This window comes from Falco peregrinus, chromosome 18, assembly GCF_023634155.1.
Source record: "Falco peregrinus isolate bFalPer1 chromosome 18, bFalPer1.pri, whole genome shotgun sequence".
Lineage (NCBI taxonomy): Eukaryota > Metazoa > Chordata > Aves > Falconiformes > Falconidae > Falco > Falco peregrinus.
In genome coordinates this window covers 4,062,898-4,082,595 of record NC_073738.1, presented here as the reverse complement: position 1 = coordinate 4,082,595, position 19,698 = coordinate 4,062,898, and the positions used below count along the sequence as shown (strand labels likewise).

At 44.2% G+C, this 19,698-nt stretch overlaps 1 protein-coding gene across 9 annotated transcripts in view; it reads right to left on the bottom strand.

The window, feature by feature from the left end:
* GPATCH8 (G-patch domain containing 8) overlaps positions 1-19,698 on the bottom strand; it is a 58,676-nt gene continuing 38,978 nt past the window's right edge. For 8 of the 9 annotated variants that reach the window (XM_055789681.1, XM_055789682.1, XM_055789688.1 and 5 more), the window contains 5 exons: positions 15,974-16,117; positions 13,673-13,709; positions 8,192-8,241; positions 6,616-6,746; positions 1-6,213 (listed from right to left, as the gene is read on the bottom strand). In XM_055789681.1, the coding sequence (XP_055645656.1) occupies positions 2,364-6,213; positions 6,616-6,746; positions 8,192-8,241; positions 13,673-13,709; positions 15,974-16,117 (4,212 nt within the window). In that variant the 3' untranslated portion in view covers positions 1-2,363. The remainder of the gene's footprint in view (positions 6,214-6,615; positions 6,747-8,191; positions 8,242-13,672; positions 13,710-15,973; positions 16,118-19,698) is intronic. The other variant, XM_055789685.1, reaches the window with a different exon arrangement.

The following is a 19,698-nucleotide window of genomic DNA, read 5'->3' as shown; positions in this document are numbered from 1 at the left end:
TTTTTTTTCCACAAATCATTGGTTTATTAGAAAGGTTTTTCTCCCCTCATTTTACAGCATATATATATATTTATATATATATATATCTCTTATGTGACAAAGTTAAATACAGTCTGTTTATGCCTGTTAAGTAATGATAGGTTAATTATTTTTAGCACTATTCTGGAAGTCAAAAAAAAAAAACCAAAACCCCTGACTGCAGTGTGAAGGGTGCCAGAACACGCGTATTGAATCTAGAAGCTAATGAAGCTCAGCATTGAGACATTAATACTGTATTCTGTTAATTATTTACAGAGAAATTGAGTCCCTTTTTTTTTTTTTTTTTTTACCATTGTGTTTCAGTCCGACCTTAAAGAGTGACGAAGCTCAAGAATTTTCGATCCTTCGAACCTCTGCCCGGGTCTCGGTGCTGCGCTTCAGGGGAGGATGGGGAGGGGGATGCCACGCAGCCGGCACGTGCTCCGCATCCCCCCTCGCTGCCTGCTCTGAAATCAGGCCCTACAAAGCCCCCCAAGGTGCCCCTGAACGGCTCTAACACGAGAAGGACCTTGAACCCCGGAATACCCGGGTCAGCAGGGACAGCGGCAACTCATCCTGGTGCGACGGGAAGAGCCTGCGGATGGAGAAGCCTCCCACGCTTAGTGTTAGCTGCAGTGTCAGAACCAACGGAGAAATCCCTTACGGAACATCACGGGCAGGCACAGCCTCAACAGATCAGTCCTAAACCACCTCTGCCTGCATGTAAAGTGACAAATCGTTACGGGAAAAAGGCTCTTCCTTCACCAGAAGGCTGTACTCAACCGCACAGCCAAGCTGGCACCTCCAAATCACCCTGGGGTGGGGGGAGGAAAAAACAAGGCTGGGAGGGGGTATTTTATATTCTGGGAGACAACCCAAACTCCTGACGCTCCTGAGACTGCCTCCAGTAGCTGCTTCCCTCCGCCAAGCCGGCAGCCACCGCCTCCCAATGCCATTCATTAGCTGTTAGAGTCACCAGTGTCGTCCACGCACCTCACCTAGTCCAAGTCTCGCTTTTTTTTTCTTCTGCAAAATGCTAAATGAAGATTATTTTTTTTTTACATTTTATAGTACATAAAAACTTCAAAAATACATGAGCTTGATAAAATATACATGCTTAGTCATTTTGCATCTAGCTGAAACTATAAAGTTGAACCTTTACAAGTGTCTTATTTCACCTACAGCAAACATATTTACACAAAAGCCACCAGAACAAGTACCACTAAAAGAACTGGCTGTAAAAAATATTATTGCGGTATACTACAAATGTAACCTTTTTATATGAGCTACAAAAAGCAGCATCTTTGTTTACAGAGTTCAGTGCAATTCTTTACATAAAAAAAAAATCCTATAAATTAATAAAGAAACCATCAGTATTACAGAGGAAAGAACACGCTTTACATACCCCGGCCACTCTCCCCAGTCCTCTGTATTGCTTCAATTCCTAAAGGGATTTTTCTTCTCTCTCTCATCCAAGTGTCTCTTTCCCAACACCACAAAAGATGGAAGTCAGAATGACATTTATTGTTTTCCCCCCCCGCTCCTCTCCGGAGAAGAGTGGTCAAAGCCCAGATTGAAATCCCCAACCCCCAAAGCGAGAACCTCTCTCCAAGTCCAGGATATCCAGAAGGCGTCAAGGTGCAGCCCTCGCGCAGGAGAATGCTAATGCAGGATGGAGAAGGGTCAGAGCTCCAGGCGCACGTGCAGCTCCTCTCTTCGGCTTTAAAATAAGATCTTACTTCCACCTTTGCGGCTCATGCCGAGGGAAACCCCCCCCCAAGGATGCAGCCAAGAAACCTCCTGTAATGCCTGACAACTGGTACCTGCCCAGCCAAAGCAAGAGCGGCGCTGCCCTCCACCGGTCTCCTCGCCAGGACCCACAGCTGTCAGTTACTGAATGTTTTATCGCTGATTACAAGCTGGATTCAATCATGCTATTTTGATTAGATGACCTGATTAAAAAAAAAAAAGATTTTGAGAGCCCTATGAGTCTGTATGAAATCTCATTTATCATCTACAAGGCGGCAGAAGGAAGATGACCAAGGGTAAGAATCCAGGGAAAAAAGCCTCGCCGAGTATCTTGCTGGTCTACACGTGAAATGGTTCTTCTAGGCTAGAGCGCGGCGGTGTGCACGGAGGTGTCGGGGACGCGAGAGTCCCTGGTAGCAGATATACAACGCGTACAAACCGACCTGTCGCCTGCTGCTACCCAGCCCTCGAGCCTTTGGCTTCTTTGGCTGCTAAAGAAGTGAAAGGAAATTCTCACCTGCCAACCGGATCAACTTCAAGCCCCTTCCCAAAACGCAAAAAATTCTCCTTCCTCCAAGGTTACTTCATTTTGTCCTTCATGTGCCGTGACTGGGTGGATGCTGCAAGTCCTGTCCTGAGAAAATGGGGTGCAGCAAAGGGTGAAGATGTAACGCCGTAGCGGCCGCAGCAGCAGCAGGTCTCGGGGCGAGAAGGGTTGGGTAAAGAGCATGAGGAACTGGATGAAAAGTAAAGGGGCCCGGATGGATAGCTGATGCTGGAATGATGTGGATGGGGTGGCTGGCTAGAAACGTAGCAGGGTGCCCTGGAATAATCGAGTGGGTCAAATGGGATAAAGAAATGGGTGTCAGGTGGGGCTGGGGGATATGATGAACCTGAGCGAGAGGCTGGGGATGGGGGTGAGGGTGAATCCCGATGGCGGCGGCGGCGGCGGCTGCGTGGTGCTGCAGGATGGCGTGCTGCACGGTGGTGATGGAGGTTGCGGATGCCGCTGCTGGCTGCTGAATGTGGATGGGCTGCAGGGCAGGCGCTGCCGGCGCCAGGGCTGCCGAGGCAGGAAAGGCCTTGACCTGCTTTGCCAGAAGCTGCTGCTGAATGTGCTGCTGCGCAGCTTGCTGCAGCTTACTGTACTTCTCCATTTCTTCGGGTGTAAAAGTGATGGGCTGGCTCTCGAGCGGTGCTAGAGAGGAATCTTCTCCCCCTTCCCGATCCCCTTCGATGCTGGGCTCCCCGCTCTGAGGCACATAGCCAGAAAAGTGATCGACATCTGGAACTAAGGGCATCATACTGGTTTCCACTGGGACCGGCTGGTTGCCCCCTTCCATACGTTCTAGCCCATCGCCATCACTTGGATCCGAGAGGAAGTTGTGTGACATGACCAGATCTCCAGAGCCAAAGCACTCGGGGAGTGTCGGTGCTTCGAGAGGCATGGACGGCATTTCCACGGCAGGTTCCTCGCGTTTCTGCTCATCCAAAGGTTTATCCTGAATCACCATCACCACTTCTTCCAGGAGAGACTGGTTGCCCAACTGAGCCTCCTCCATGCCTTGGGAAGCATCCTCAGAATCCGACAGCTCTTGCTCCTCGCCCCTCTCCAAGCCAGACTCTTCATATCTTTTGGTGTTTGGTTTTCGAATCGTTGGCAGTTTCCCAATTAAGGGGAGAACCGGTTTGTTGCCCAAGGAAGGAGGAAGTTTTGGGCCAAAGTAGCCCTGGGGAGGATCTTTGAGCTTTATGCCCACCTTGTTTGCCCCCGACAGCATCTCATCAGCAACGCAGGGCTTCTTCTCAACCTTCCTGGATTGAATCTTTTCCAGGAGTAGTTTTGCAGTGACGGAGTTTCTCTCTTCCGGACTACAGTCACCTTCCGAGGCCCTCCCCGTGCCAGAGCCGCTGCTGTTTTGGGAGAGCGAGCCAGATCCTTTCAGGTCCTCTCCTTTGCCATCTTCTTTCTTCAGCAATGATCCTTCGCTTCGGCCTGTCCGGAAATAGTGAGGAGATTGTGAGCGATAGATTTTGGACCTGATGAAGTCTCTTCTCCCAGACCTCCTCTCTTCGGGGCTCTCGTGGCCTCGTGAGCCCTTTCTTGAGAGAGACCTCTGCGAGTGGCTCCTCGTGCTGCGGCTGCGATCCCTGCTATAGCTGCGGCTCCGTTTCCAGCTGCGACCTGTCACGCTTCGGCTTCTCCTCTTGCTTCGACTGCGGCTGCAGCTGCTGCTGCGTGTTCTGCCCCGGCTCCTTGTTCTTGACCTGCCTCGAGGGTGGGTTCGGCTCCTGCTTCGACTCCTTGACCTGCTCCTACTCGAGCTGTAGTCATCTTCAGAAGAAGAATACTTGCGCCGCTTCGATCTGTGATTTGAGCTGTTGTAGTCAGAGTCATCCTCAGAGTCCTGGGACCGCTTGGAATGGCACCTCGACTGGTCACTGTAATCGCTGTAGCTATCATCCGAGTAACTTCTCCGACGGCTGTACCGGCTGTGGTCCGTGGAAACGTCAGAGCTGCTCGAATACGACCTGTGAGAGGAGTGCCTCCGCCCCGACCTGGAGCGGCTCCTGGAGTGCTCGCTGCCGGAGTCATAGTCATCGCTGTACTGCGACGGGGATTTCTGCTGGCAGTGCTTCCCGTGGGAGCCCTCGTCGCTGTCGTAGTCCCCGCTGCTCTGCCGGCTCCTGCGGCCGGCCCTGCCCAGGGAAGGAGCCAAACACCGTCTCCTCGAAGCAGGTAACTGCTGCAGGTCAGTCTTGTGTTTTTTGCTGCCATGCTCTTGGCAGGAGTTACCACCATCCTCTTTCTTACCACTGCTTCCCTCTTCAGCAGACAGAGACTTCCTCTGGGACTCCTGAGAGCACCGCTTTTTCTTCTGGAAATGGCTACAGTCTTCAGACAGTTCAGTTTTTAGCACCCGTTCCGACTCAGCAGAAAGAGATGATTTGCCTTTTCTGTGCCTGCGTCTTTTCCGTTTCTTGGGTTTCTCCTCCCCCAGGTCAGTTTTCCGGCCCTTCTCATCGGCTTCCTCCTTGTGTTTGCGTTTGTGTTTGCTGGACTTTTTGTGCTTCTTTTTCTTTTTGTGTTTGTGGGATCTTCCAGACTTATTCTTACCAATTATGCTTTTACTACTCTCCTCTCCCTCCCCCTTACTAGCGCTTGCCAAACTGCACTCTTGCTTGTTCTGGGAGCCACAGGTGGACAGAGATTTGTTTTCCATTTTTAGAGCAGAACTGTTACCTATACTTTCTGCCTCCTTGGGTTTGCTTATCTCACCGGATTCTGTGCTCTGACTGTTTTCTTTACAAAGACTCCCTGTGTCCTTCGATTTCTCTGCCCCTTTACCTTTACCATCTTTGTTGCGAGAGAGCTTGAAATCAAAATACAGGGGGTTACAACTGTATGAAACAGACGGTTCTGCTTTGGTAAATATGAGAAGCTCTGAAGGCCACTGGAGAGTTGTGCTCTCATCTTTACTCAGAACAGGGAAAAAAGGTCCTGTCGGATGCTTTGGTCCTTCAGAGGCATCTTTACAGCCTGAGACAGGCTGAGCAACTTCTTTAGTAGTGTCTGGCTCGGGGACGTTGCTCTCTGTAAGATGCGTGCTCTCCTGCACACTTGCATTTTCTAGGACTTCTTTTAGCTCTGTTTTGCCCTGCTGAGCTGCAGTTTCAGTAGTACTCTGCTCCTTCTGCTGCCCCGTGCTCTCAGCAGCCTTCTCTGTGTGCTTGCTGGGTTTGGGTTTTGGAGAACTACCCTTTTTAACTTCATGCGTGTTTTTTTTGTTCATGTTTTCAGCTTCCATTTGTTCCGTAGACTTCATGAAAAGCAGGAATTGAAAATTAGGCTTTACTTTACAGTGGGCTGGGGGAATATAGTGGTAGTATTCTGGTTCAGCTGCCATTGGTCCATCTTCTCGCCTCATCTTTTTTAGTTTAGATAATGTAGTGGCTAGAGACCCGCTGTCTTTGTCATGTTGGTCATCTTCCTCTGTCTTGCCATCCGAATTATTTGTGCTTTCGCCCTCGCCAGACTTCTGCAGGCTCCCCGCATCCGAGGACCCTCTCTCGTCAGCTTTTGCTCCATCTGCAGAGCTTGATTCTTCCACGTGGTCCTTGAAAACAGAAGCTATGGTCTCCAGCTTTACCGGAGTCTTCTTAGCAAATGAAAACGACACGCCTATCTTCTGCAGCGGAGTTCCCAAAGTGTTCTTAATGCCGAAGCCGATCGCTTGCGCTGTCTGGACGGGCATTTGGCTTGGCATAACAGTGCCACCGACTTGTCCAGTGCTTAGGAAACCTCTGTCCATTGTCATCTCTGTAGCTTGGCCAGAAGTCATCTGGATGAAAGAACTGCTGTTGGCTGCAGAATCGTCATCGTCTCCGCCTTCCTCATCCACAGCCACAGTGGTGGTTCTGAACATGGGTCCACTTCCAGGAGCACTGTATGGACAAGTTAAAATAGAGGAAACAGCTGACTGCCATCTGTATACCTCTGCAGCTTCACGCCTCATCTAAACCAGTCTTTCACACATTTCAAGTGCTCTTGCATCCAGAAAGAAGCATTAAAACAGCATTATACAGCGGCTTGGGATTTTTAATATTAGATAACCGATCAAAATGCATTGCTGGATATAGCAATTTGGGGATGCTCTGGACCACTGGTTTAGTGAATTCACTCCTACCAAAACGACAGCACGAGGCCGAACTTAAGCACGGCACTTAACCCTTGAAACTTAACACAAGATTACAGGAGCAAGAAAGCCAGTGCAGCAAAGGGCTGCAGTCCCACGCAGGGCTCCATCACACACGCTCCAACGGTGCTCGGGGATCCCCTGTACTCACCATTCAGGCTGCCTCCTCTGTTCTGCCAGTTCATGCAGACGTCGGAGGGCTTTCTCCTGCTTCCTTTCATCTTTACGTGATCTTGAAGAGACATTGCGAGCAAATTCCCTTTGCTTGAGATCTTTCAACCTCTGAGGCAAAAGAAAGCAGGAAAATGGATTAGATAAAAGTGGTTTGCGGTTAAGTGTCTGAAAAAGTCTCTCTGCTGTAGCACTGGAAAGTACGCTGTAAAGCCCCTCCCCAGTAACGTTTCTTGAGCTAGGATAGAGCAACAGCATCTTAGCTCAACAAACCAAATGGAGCACACTGCCATCCTCCCAGTAGCTAAACGAAAAGACAACTGTTGATCACTTTTGGCTATGACTTCAAGTCTGTGTATATGCATTTCCAATCAACATTGCTGGTTTTCTTTAGCATGTACAATAAAGCTGATTTCAAAGCAACAAGCAAATTCTGGAAGGAAAGGGGGGGGGGGGAAGACTGTTTATTTTGCTGCTCTTGCAGGGTGCAAATGTACTTGACAAACAGTGCATGACAGAAGTCTTAATAGCATGGGCCAAAGAACAGAAAGGGATTAGCTGGTGCAAGAGAGTTACCCAGGTATTATCTTACAAAAGCAATGTACAAATTACATTGGAGAAGGTGCCAAAAATCCCACACAAATGATTCCGGTAAGCAAATAAATAATACAACATACACCACAAACAGTTACTTGCTTTTCCTGACAGTAGTTCTGAGACGGTCTCTCAAGAAACAAAATGCTCTAAAATGCAGTGGGGTCTTTTGGGGCTGAATACTTCAAAGGGCAGAAACACTAAGTTCCCCAGAATTCTTATCATATGAGGAAGTAAACCCAAACCCAAGGAATTTCAAACATGGTAACATCGCTGAGGAAATCTAGATATCCAAATTCTAATAATAGAAATCAAACATCCAAAACAGAGAATTTTTGAAAGTCCTTGTCCCAAAGCGCTAGGAAAAGAGGCTGCCATTTTTCCTTTGAATACATGTGAAAATTCACAAGGCATGTTTTTTAGTGTGCTGTCAAGTTTAAGTAACAGAAAGCAGCAAAGAAAGACCACTACCATCCCAAGGGATTAATTTTTCTTTTTTTGGTGCACAATTTGAAACCCTTTCAAAAGGCCCACTTCCAGAAAGCATTGTGGACCCAGCTTTTGAAAGTTTAATGTTTTTCAGGCATTTGATGAAGGGCCTGAAAGACTAAAAGTGCTCAAAGCAGCAATCAGTTCAGAAAAATTCTCATAGAAGACGTACAAATTATCGGTGAATTCTAAATATACCTTCTAGCTGGCTGACTCTGCCTCTTTAATGGAGCAGAGTCAGACTGGTACACACAGCAAAGCAGTGGATCTGAAAACTAACCCAAAGCTCAAATTAGAGGAAATAAGTTGGCCCAATGTAAAGAGAACATTGCTTTGTGAAAAGGGAAGATTTGACAAGACAGAGGATTCTCTTACCTAATCGTATTTACTAAATGTGGTTGAGCGTTACCAAATCGGAAGGGAGGACACACAAAAGAAAATACAGCTATAGACACTAGTAGAAAGAAACTCACTCTTGTGATCTGGGCTCCAAAATTAGAAGGGTTTGCTTTCAATACATCAGCTGAAAATGTCACATCACAAAGAAAAAAAGAAAGTAAAAATATAACAAGAGTGGAAGGGGGAGGGGGGAAGAAAGAAAAAGCAAACATTACTACACAGGCTCTTGGTGTGTCTGTGAGCTACTCTACGGGGAAGGACCTGAGCCAGCAAGGCTACGGGACCGAGCTTAGGAATTCTGGAGCAGAAGGGAGGGATGCACATACACATACACGCACAGACACAGCAATGATCCCACCTGGAAGAACAGAGCTACTTTCACCAGGACAAGTAAAGGGCTCAAGGGTTTTGTGGTGTATGTTAAACGTTGAATACTGAATTTTTTTCCAAGAGGGAGGGGGGGGGGGGGGGGGGGGGAAATGGACTAAGCAATGCTATCAGCTTTTTCATGCTGATTTAAAAAGCGTATCTAAAATGCTCCAGGAAGTCACCAACAGCTGACAAAACTATTTAACTGGGGTTTGATGCCAACTCTCTAGATCACTCAACCATTTGGAAAAAAATACGACCCAGCTATTTACACCAGAAGTGAACTGTGACCTTTTACTTTAAAGAGGAAGGTGCAATGGTGCACTCAGAACGCCACCTCCACCCCCCTGGCATGGCTTTAAACATCTCCCCGTGAAATACAACGGGCTCAAAGTCAGTTGATAGCGATGCAGCTGCCCACAATGCAATCCTGTCTTCATTACAACAGACAGCTTGAATGAAAACAGAATTTAAATGCCCATTTCCTTAAATGCTGACCTTTGCGTGCCTCTGCTCCTACTCAATGCTTACAAATCAGAAGTGACGAAGCAAATGAACTATCCGATGCACTGCCAACTCCAGAATACGCAACACAACCCCACCTAGCTACACTGATACCTGCACCCTGTAAAATGATAAACCACTAACCGGGGTTTTGAGACTGCTGAGAATTTCATACTCCCCACATCAGGGAGAAGTCGGTCTGATTTTACAAAGCTGACTTTACAAAGGACTAAGAGATCTCAAGGTTGAGTTTCTTTTTGATGCACAGGGGCCAGAAGGAAGAAGTAGAGGATAGAAAAGCTCCACAACCGCACCATGCCAACTCCTTGGGAATGTAAAATATAGAACATAACGTCGCTGAGCATCTGACTGATCTAAAATGACGCACCTATCATCAGAAATGATTTCTTGCGTTTGCAAAGAGCCAAGTTCCAAGAAACCTGGCTGGACTGCGTTATCTTGCGTAAATGCAATTTGGGGTAGGGGAAGGAGGGACAACAGAAGACCAGACAGCTCATCTGTAAAAACAAATCACTACAGGAATAGATACGGAAGGCTATGCTTGCAGGCAGCTGATCAGCACTGAACTTTTAAAATAGCCAGAACTTTTCAAAATATCCTGTCAGAGTTAACTGCTACCTCACTGTTTCGAGTACGTAATTTAATCCACTCATTTATCCACGCAAATAACAGTAGACAAGCAGTTAACTACAGCTATGCCTACCCCCCTCCCCCAAAACCTAACTGGGGTGAAGCAATTAAAAGCCTGAAGTACAATTTCACAGTAGTACAAGGAGTGTATTGAAGCAATGAAATGCTTTCCAGCATACTCCAGGTCTCAGCCTTCCCAGAAAGCTATCTGAACTAAATCGATATTTCAACTAGGCTTACACTAAAGAAATTTCCACCTAATCCTGAGGCAAGCATTCATTATTCTAATCCTCCAAAATCTCTAAATTACTTTTAGGATCACACCATATGTGCGGGTGTTCACAGAGGACGGACAGCTGCAGGAGGCACGCAGCGCTGCCACATTCAGGGGGAAAAAGGGGCAGCTAAGAAATTTGAACGGGAATTTAATGGAGCCACTCCATCATCCTCCGGGAGCTCCTCCCCAACAACTACGGAAAAGGAGCCCTGGGAACCCACTGGAGCCCTGGGAACCTATCTTCTTGATGTGAAACCAGCCTTTTTTTAGTCTTCCCACAGTGCACAGCAAGATTAGAACATCTCCAATAGGATCAGAACCCCCAACCTGTATTAAAGCAAACATGCAACTTCATGCTACTATAGGATTTAAAAATTAGGAGGCGGTTTTTCTTCTTCATAGGCAGTGTGTTTTCTGAGGAGCGGGTTTATCTAAGCAGCAACGCATTTACAAACTGGAGGATGATAGTGACCGCAAAGCCAAGAAATATGATTCAGCTGGTTTAAGGCTTCAGCTATAAGAAGAGCTGCAGCAGTAAGCCCGGTGACCAGCAAATAAGAACACAAATCACCAGCACTTAAATAAAGCTGTCCATATTTCTGCAGACTAGAAGCAGTACTTCGCTACCTCAAGCCTTCCCGCAGCTTGGTATTGTGTTTTATTAATAGCTGCCGCCCACCTCAGCTTTGTGACAAAGAATAGTATTTTAAGTTTTTAGTGTTGTTTCTAAGAAAACCACTAAGAAGTCTCTAATAAATTTCAATGGGAGTGCAAATCGAGCTCTTAAAAGAAAAGGTTTTCTATAAAATCTGCAGCTATCTCAGCACTCCAGCTCAAAGAGGTTACCGTAATGGATTATCTCCCGATCACTGCACATATCAGGAGGAGCCAAATTGGCATACAATGCCATTACCTTACAATTCTCTTCAAATCAGCTTAAATAAGCTGCACTCTGGCATCATTTAAAAGCTCCAGAGATAGCCCGTCACCGACATGTCAAAGTAAATAGAAGGGGGACGATCAGGATGCAGAAATTGTCAGAGCAGGGGAAAACTCAGTGCACGCTGGGGCAATTGTGCCTGAGATTTTGCTGGTGAGGCTGTATCCCAGTAAGACCTCCCTCCTACCGAACTGGAGTGCATTGCTTTTCAGGTTCAGGACCAGTGGCAAATGGATTTTCTCAGTTTAAATAGACAAAGCCATGCAATTTCACTGAATTGAGGCTTGCTCGAGAGGCATTCCTTGCCTCAAATCGCAGAGCGGGAAGAGATCACGTTATTCTCAGAGTAAACCCCAGCGCTCTGCTACACCCCCTTGCTAGACCTGAGGATCTGAGACTTTCACGACAAACCTTAAATTCAGGAGAGAGGGATAGACTGGATCCGCATAGAGGGAGATTTCTGCATCGGCTTGAGACAGGAGGCAGCTCATGTGAGAGCACAATGGCATCAGAGCCTACTCCTCCCCTGCTATTGTTCTCAAGTCTCTCTGCCAATCCCGATGAAATAAAATAATAATGTACTTTTCATTACATGCCAGCAGATTTCTGGCTTCCTGAACTTTTGACGTCTGCTCGATTCTTTGCCACAAAAGCTTCTGGGAGTGAACTACACCATTGGCTAAACATGAGCTCAAAGGACGGCAACCTTTATAATTTTATATAAATGAGAATACAAGCCCTGCTTATTTTTGGTAATCCACATTCTTTGCACACTCGTAAATGAAGTGGAAAGAGCAGAGGGTAAAGTGGCACACAACTGCAGTTTTATTTCATCTTAATTTTTCCCCTGGCACCTCTTTTTCAATTTAGGCAAATAGACCACGTGTTAATGCAACACAGATATCCCAGTGACACAAGCCTGCCTGCCCCTCGGGAGGCTAGCGTGGCTTGTAATCATGATGCCCAGGCCTTGCACACTGAGGACTTATTTTATTGAACACTCTCCATGTATAAGGGCTCTTCTGTAAATGTGTTTGCCACCAGCAAACAAGCAGCTGAACTGCTAAAAATGGGTTAAGAAAAATACCGTGGTTTGGTTTTTTTTGGTTTTGGTTTTTTTTTTTGAGGGTAAAGCACTTCTGGAGGAGAAAAGCCTCCCAGGTAACACCAGCTGGCTCGGAGAGTCTCCCTTCAGCCTTCAACATTCAAGCTGTGCTTGAAGATACAAGTTTTTGGAAAGCACAGGTCCAGTTCTCCCCAAACCAGAAAGTTCAGGGTTTGGATTCAGAGTGCTCATCAACCACAGCAGTGACTGTGTTGGTAGTTTTATTGTGTTTTAACAGATCCCTCCCCCTTGGCATCAGAAGCAAAGATCCAGATAATTAGGGCATGAAGAGAACCATAGACCTATAGTTTCAGCTCTTAGTTCCACCCTCTTTCCCAAAGAACTTCTTTATGGAAATACAATCCCTTTGTCCTTTTATAAAGAGAATCTATGCAGAACTAATCATCTACACCTCCGAAATGCCACCCGTTTAGAAAAAATATCAAGTGAAAGCTACATAAAAGACTGCATTTCAAACCCGTTAGCATTCTCATAGTTAACCTGGCAAAAGTTCACACAGGAACATGTTTGTTTTTCACATTAAATTCAGAATGGTTTTATTCTGTTGGGTCAGTGACTCAGTAAACAGCTCAACCCTTCATCAGGCATGCTAGCAGGAAAGAGGTGACCGTATGTGAGATTCTTTAAGTTACTGGATGAAGTAAAGAAACCAAACAGGAAGAGCTGACTGTAAATGCTACACTACTTACACATAATTCCAACCATAACTATTTTTGCAAGCTGCTGTAAGTGATGAGCAATACAGATTAGGTTTATTTCATATACCCGGATAAGGTGACCTACACTCATCTTCATGCAAATCTAACATGAAGTGTTCTCTCAATGTCAAAACTCAAAACTGAATTAAGGGCTCACTCGGATGTAATGCCCCAAGGATACGTTCCCACTAAGTCCAGAGTATTCCAGGACTATGGGAGCTCTCAAGCATCTGGACATCACGTATCTGCCAGAAAACAGCACAAAAATACACGGGCACAACTTCATCACCCAGTTCCCCACTAGCTGCAGTAGTTTTCTTTTACATTTTCCACCTTTTTGATTTATCTGTTCATTATTATTACTCTGTTGACAGTCAGGACCCTGCAACATCAGAGGCGAGGGACCTTCTAGTCGCTGGGCTCAGGATCTCACCACTAAAAAACCCTGTCAAAGGTATCAGTAGCTTTCCAGGGTACAAAAGTTATGACATCTATGGTTACAGCCTTTTCCAGTTGCTTACTGAAGTATCTTTAAGGGAACAGAGTTTATTTTTCCTCTTCCTGTGCCATCTGTATGAACTCAAGTTCTTTTAGTCCTCTGGCTTCCCCCCAGGAGGGCTGAGCATTTGGTGAATAGATAGAGTTACTCTTCCTTAAAACATCTGTACTTCCCATTTCCAGTATCAACTTAATTAAAAATAAAAATCTAGAGAACAACATTGCACACCTCCAACAAGATGTTTAAAATACAACTTAAACAGGCCAATGGTTTGTGACAATAAATTAAAAGATTATCTTCCCAGTTAAGGAAATCTAGAAATAACTGCCTTTTGGATAGAAACTTGGTGTTGAATTTGATTCAAACATATCCAAATGCTATATGAAACGAGTATAGTCAGGAAATAATATTAATAAAGCCTCCCCTTTAATTGTTTGGTGTTGACAAGTTGGTGGGTCCAAAATTTATCCGGTAGGGATCAATACACTTACCTATCATCCCTGTTTCGCAATAATCCTGAGTTCCTTCCTGGAATACAAGACAGTGTCTTTATAACTCGGGAGTGGAAGGAGATCTGAGGATGGAACATCTATTTATGGGGACAGCCTAATGCTCACTGAGCCACAGAAGGAATAAGCAAGCACTTCAACGTTGTGTGTATGTGTAACTAAAAACACTCAGAAGCAAAAATGATCCTGTGGAAATCTGTTAAACAAGCTACGTAAAAGGCAAAAAAGCACTGTTGCCTCAAGAATTACCGCTGAGAAGCCAAAACATTGCAGAGAATATATACCAAGCCAGTTTCCTGTAATTATCTAGGATACTGTCATGTCTCATCTTTCCATGAAAGCCTACTTTTAAGAAAACTTCGTTTTTCCTCTAAAAATGTATGGTAGTCTTTATGTAACCTTGCCTTCCTGTCCAAAAAGGCAAAACATAATATCAAACGTAACCGTGCAACGTATTGTGAAAAGCACAGCATCTGGGGGTTTTTAAGCTACCTTAAAATTTAGAATAGTTCGTTAGAAATGTGCCTATCTTGAGCAGTAACGAACAACCGATAATGTTACCTAAGCAAATTTAACTTCTTTATTTCTAGGTAGTTTCAAGTTCACTTACTGAACACTGACCCAACAGGGTGACACACATTTCAGCACGACATAAAGCTGGGTAAGCAGTTTTTTTCCCCTAAGCAAAGCATGATTCTTCTTTGTTTACATCCCTGTCTAACTAGAAATTAATGCTGTGTGACGTAACGAGAGTGTGAAGGCTCATTTTCTCTAAAGCATGCCTGAAGTTACTGCAATGGATGCATATTATCCGAGAACATCAACTCCTTTCAAAAATATTCAGAAGTACCAGGCAACCCCCAAATTTTTTCTAGCAGTAAGAAGGTTACACCACCCTCTGTGCTCCCAAGACATTTTTCTTTCAGGTCACTCTTGCACTCTTGCCGATGCCATCTTTTATACCAAAGGAGGGGTGGTTGCTTTCCACAGGTTTGTTTCTTCCTCCACAGGCTCTCTAGATCCTAGAAAAACTCTCACCCTTGCCAACCTCATGTCAGTCCCTCTACTAATCACCCAAGGGTATTAAAGAGAAGTTGACATCACCATGCTGCATCACCACACTGTAAGAATGTGACACAAACAGGTCCTTCCACCTCCTGAATAGATGCATGTAATTGCACTCAAGTTTCAACCAGGTTGATGGAAAACTTGGAGATGAAGTACACTGCTATCAGGTATCACGACTGTGCTACCAGCTCGGTCAAAGCAGCCTGTTTTCTCAATACAAAGTAAATGAATGAATTTCTGCTCTTCATTCTATTAAACCACAATTCATCACAGCACTCAAACAGAAATTGCCCTGCCATGAAAATTCCTGTTAAGACTCCCTTAGTGAATTTACTTTGAACTATATCCTATACTTAATACACAGGAAGAAAAAAAAAAATAATCCTCTAACTCTGTAATGCCATCTTCTTGTTTTTAAGCTGCTGCTTCACTACTATTTTACGAGATCTAGTACTCTACAGCATATCCTCCAGAAGTTACCAGCATTTTAATGATTGTATTGCTAGAATTTATGACTAGGAATATCAAAAAACCTCCTCCGAGCGATTTCATCTCTAGAGGAGCACAACACTGCTATCTGCTGTACATTTACATCTCATTTAGCAGCTTCAAATGGCCAAATAGATCAAGCTAACACATGAAACTTTTTATTCTTTACCGTGCAGTATAAAGTATCATGTAGATACTACGGTACATGCCTACCTTGGGACCAAAGCCAGATCCACACAAGATTCCGAATCCATCATCTCCTGAGGGTTACAGAATTTGGGAAGTGCTCCTTTTTTACGATTCCTTTGACACAGCCCATTATTTCCTAGTCTGTTTTGAGTAACTTGACAGAACACAACCTGAAGTATTAAATGTGCACACGTGGCATATCAGTCTCCAAAGTTGTGCTATTTTAGAAGCTGCCAACTGGGAGCCATCCATACCCATGTGTACTGTTCCCAGTTTAACAGCAGTTAATTCCTGCTCATGGGTCATTCAAAACTGGGCTCCTTGACACCAACCATAGGATGGGCTTTCTTCTTTGTTGTTTTGGGGTTTTTTTTTAAACTGTATGGTGGAGATGAGAACCTTTACCAGTGACACAAACACCTATTCCCGGGTCTATAAGGCAAAGAGATAATCTGGGGAAATTCAGAGTATTAACCACAAACAAGACCGCTGTGATGAATACAAAATTGATGAACTGTGCTATCAACATTGGTTTACCTGCTTGTGAGCATGATCATAAGAGTTTATGTGGTTGTCAAACTCTTGATGCTTTTGATACTGCTTGTCACAGAGTTCACAGTAGAAGTTTGCTCTGAGGTCTTCCAAAGCCTTGGCAATTGCCTTTTCTTTATCAACATAATCCTGCAAAATAACAAAATGTTTCTGTTAAACTTCCTGTAAAACGAACTGAAAGACAATGAACTAGTCCTTTAAGGAAAAATAGTCCTTCAGAAAACCTTAGCATACACTGATGATAATATTTATTAAGCTGACCAGTCTTTGCAAATTAAAAGGTATGAAGGATAACTTCCCGATGCTGCCAACCTAACCTTGACTCAGTTTATTAACATGGAACATAATCTTGTCATTAGCACAAGTATCAGTAAAAGGAGACTGTTTAGAAAAAGAAATCTACCACTGATGGCAGGAAGGCAGTTTTGCAGCTGCAAGAGAAGAAACTGTTGGATTGTCTGAGAGAGAGGTTCAAAGCCTCGAGCTAACACATAAACAAACTGGCAGCTGCCTGCTCACATAAGATACACAATACACGCATCAAACCAAGGAAGATCACTGCTTTCGGAACAGTCTTAGAACTTTAAATGCTGATACTTCCTCCATTTTGAGTGCTAACAGATGTCTGCTTGATCTCAGTCTGTCCGCAATTCAATAAGGAGGAACACTGATCTGCGGCTGGGAAAGCACAGTTCAGAAACCCTGAGCCTAATTCACTGCAGCATAATTTTTCAGTCAGTGAAATCTTCCCAGGAGCAATGCTGTCCATTAAGCTGAGCTCAAATACAGTGATTGCATGGGGAGTGGGTACAGGTAGTTGCCATTTAATACAAAAAAAAAAGAAGAAAAAAAAAGGGGGGGCGCATCTTAGAGGCTGCAGACAGTATTTTTCTTCCTTTATATAATTCAACATTTGCACAGGTGCAAAGCCAAACCTCCAAGCAAAGGTGAGGTGACTAGATTTACAACAGTCAAATCTTCCCCTCATTTGCTATAAACAAAGTAGCAGCTTTTGGATTTGGCAGTGGCAAAAAGCTCTGGGACTTTGGAAATCCCAGTCCCTCAAGTAGCTGTAATGGTTTGAAGTCTGAGTGCCTGGAAGTGAGTGGGCCTGTGCTGTGCTGCTCCACCAGCCCCATCCCCAGGGCACAGCCGACGCAGACCTGGGGGGGCTCTGAGACACACTGATCTCAAGGCTAAAGCAGTTTCTTCCTCTAGCCGTGTCGTTTCAACTACAATCCCACCAGCAAAATTAATAAAACATCACCGTTCTTTGCAAGAAAGCTGGGGAAGGTTTACCTTAACAAGATGGAAGCACACACTTGCACTGATGCATGCTAAAAGAAAAAAATACAAGCTACAAATGCTGTATTACAAAGTACACTGTACTAACATCAGTATATCTCATACAGCTATTTACTGTATGCATTTCAACTGGAATAAAATTACATAAGAAAAAATAGCCTAACATTTGAGAAACAGCACTTAAGAGTTTAAGAGTTTCCATCTTCAATACAAACTTATGGGAAATCTCCTTGCGTTAGCAAGAGGAGCTAGCAAACACTTAAGGATATACTATGAAAGCTTTATTCTTTTTATTTAATATCTTGTTTAAGGCAATATGGTTTGTCTCCCAGTTACCACATCAAAATTACATTAAAATAATACTGCTGAGCATGTTTTCCATAATGCAAAAGTAGTGTAAAAAATTCTAGTACCCGAGGGAAGGAAAAATATCTGAAAAATTCTAGTGCTGAAAGATTTTGTTCAGTTTAAAGCACCGTTCACCTTCTAAATAATAATAATAAAAAAAAAAAATCTATTTCAAAGTTCCTGATTCCATCTATTACCAGAGGCCCTTGTTAAAAAGAAGGAAAAAAAAAAAAATCAACAAGATTATCTGAAGCAGGTCCCCAGGAAGAGAAGAAAACAGAGCAGCACGAGATCCACAGAACAATGACATTTAAAGTTCCTCTGAAACCCTGAACAAGCTTCCTGCGCCATGTGCAGGGTTTTTTTCAGAAAGCATCCTGTGGCTAAACAATGAAAACACAGCCATTTGAGTGATCAGAATCTATACAAAAGAAGGGAATTAAAGAACATTTCTCGCTTGCTTTTTAGTTGCAGAGTTATCTGAAATTCCTTTGAGACTCACTGAATGGCTAATCAGGATGCGGCCACAGTTGGCAATTACATAATGGACTCCCGCAGAGCAATGAAAAAAAATTACCCTTGCAGAGATTTTGCAGAGATTAATACAGAAATGCAAGAGCCTAATGATAAAACATGGTCATAAAAACACACTTGAGTCGGGAGAGACAGCTACCGCTTCACAGAGTTCCTGCTGAATAACGGCAGGAAAACAAAACAGTCTCTGAGAGCAACACTCATTCAATTGCGTTTGGAAAGACAACTGCAAAAACCAAGACCTTTACCATAAATCACACTGCAGACCTGAGATAAAACATCATTACATGCAGCTCCAACGAGAGCTCCTACCAACCACCCTGAAAGGCAGAAATCCTTTGTACTTGACAGCTGCTGGCTGAAGATGCCAGCGTGGCAGCTGGGGGGATGCTGCAGGAAGGGATCCAGGCTTTTGGGCTCACGCTGCCCGAGAACCGCCAAGGCCAAACCTCCCCTGTGCAGCCTGTCAGCAGCATGCCACCCAGCAGGACATGGAAAACAACCAGGAGAAACATCTTCAAGGAGAATGTGCACCTGGATGTGGAGGGAACTGTTCAGCACCGGCTGCATAAACCCATTTAAGAGCACACTTGTACTGTGAAGTGTGCCAGAAGAGATCATTAACTTCCTTCAGATCCAAACTAATAATTAGCTTTAGAAGTAATTACAATGGCTTTTATTTTTAAATGAACAAATATACCAGCAATTCACTTACCACACAAGTCAAGGTCTCAACTTAATAATAAAAAAAAAAAGGAAAGGAGGCTAAAACTTTTTGTAGCTGAATAAACTGCCTGCAGTATTAACTGTTGAACTGGTGGAATGGAATTTTAGATTTGCCATGGTTAGGTTTAATTCTAATAGAATTGAAACTACTTTTCCATTATTCCTCAAAGAATTAAAATGTATGCAAAACTGGCACTTTATTCTAAGGTCTAGGGCTTTTCGTCAACCCTGGTACTTCTCAAACCTCAGGACAATTAAACAAGCAGGCTTTCCCAAGACTTGACGTATTTTACAGGCTGATAAACAGAAGAGTGGATTAAAGGACTGGCAAAGACCATGCCTCCACAGAGAACCCAGCTAATCCAGGTATGCTCCAATAAGTCATGCTCAATGCCAACAGGATGGCCCATTTTTATCATTATTTAAAAAAGATAAGTCTTTGACTTCAAAAAAACCACACAGATTTCATAAACCCTATGGAAATACAGAATATACATTTTTTATTATTATTATTATTTTTTAATGCTGTCTGAGAAATTCATCCAAAGAATCGATTTCTCAGAACTGGAGCAGTGTCCTACCTCTTTAAAGAAAGCAGGATTTATGCAACAGGATCACGTCACTGAGCGAGCAGTAAGCAGTACAACAGAAGATCTACTCCACTTCTAGCTGATAACTGCCCATCGAACATTTGCAATTGCAGATTTTACACGGACAATGTGGCAGGTTCCCTAAAAAAATGTGGCAGCCCTGGGTCTAGGGAAGGAAATGTTCTGCTTACCCTACGACTGTTCTTC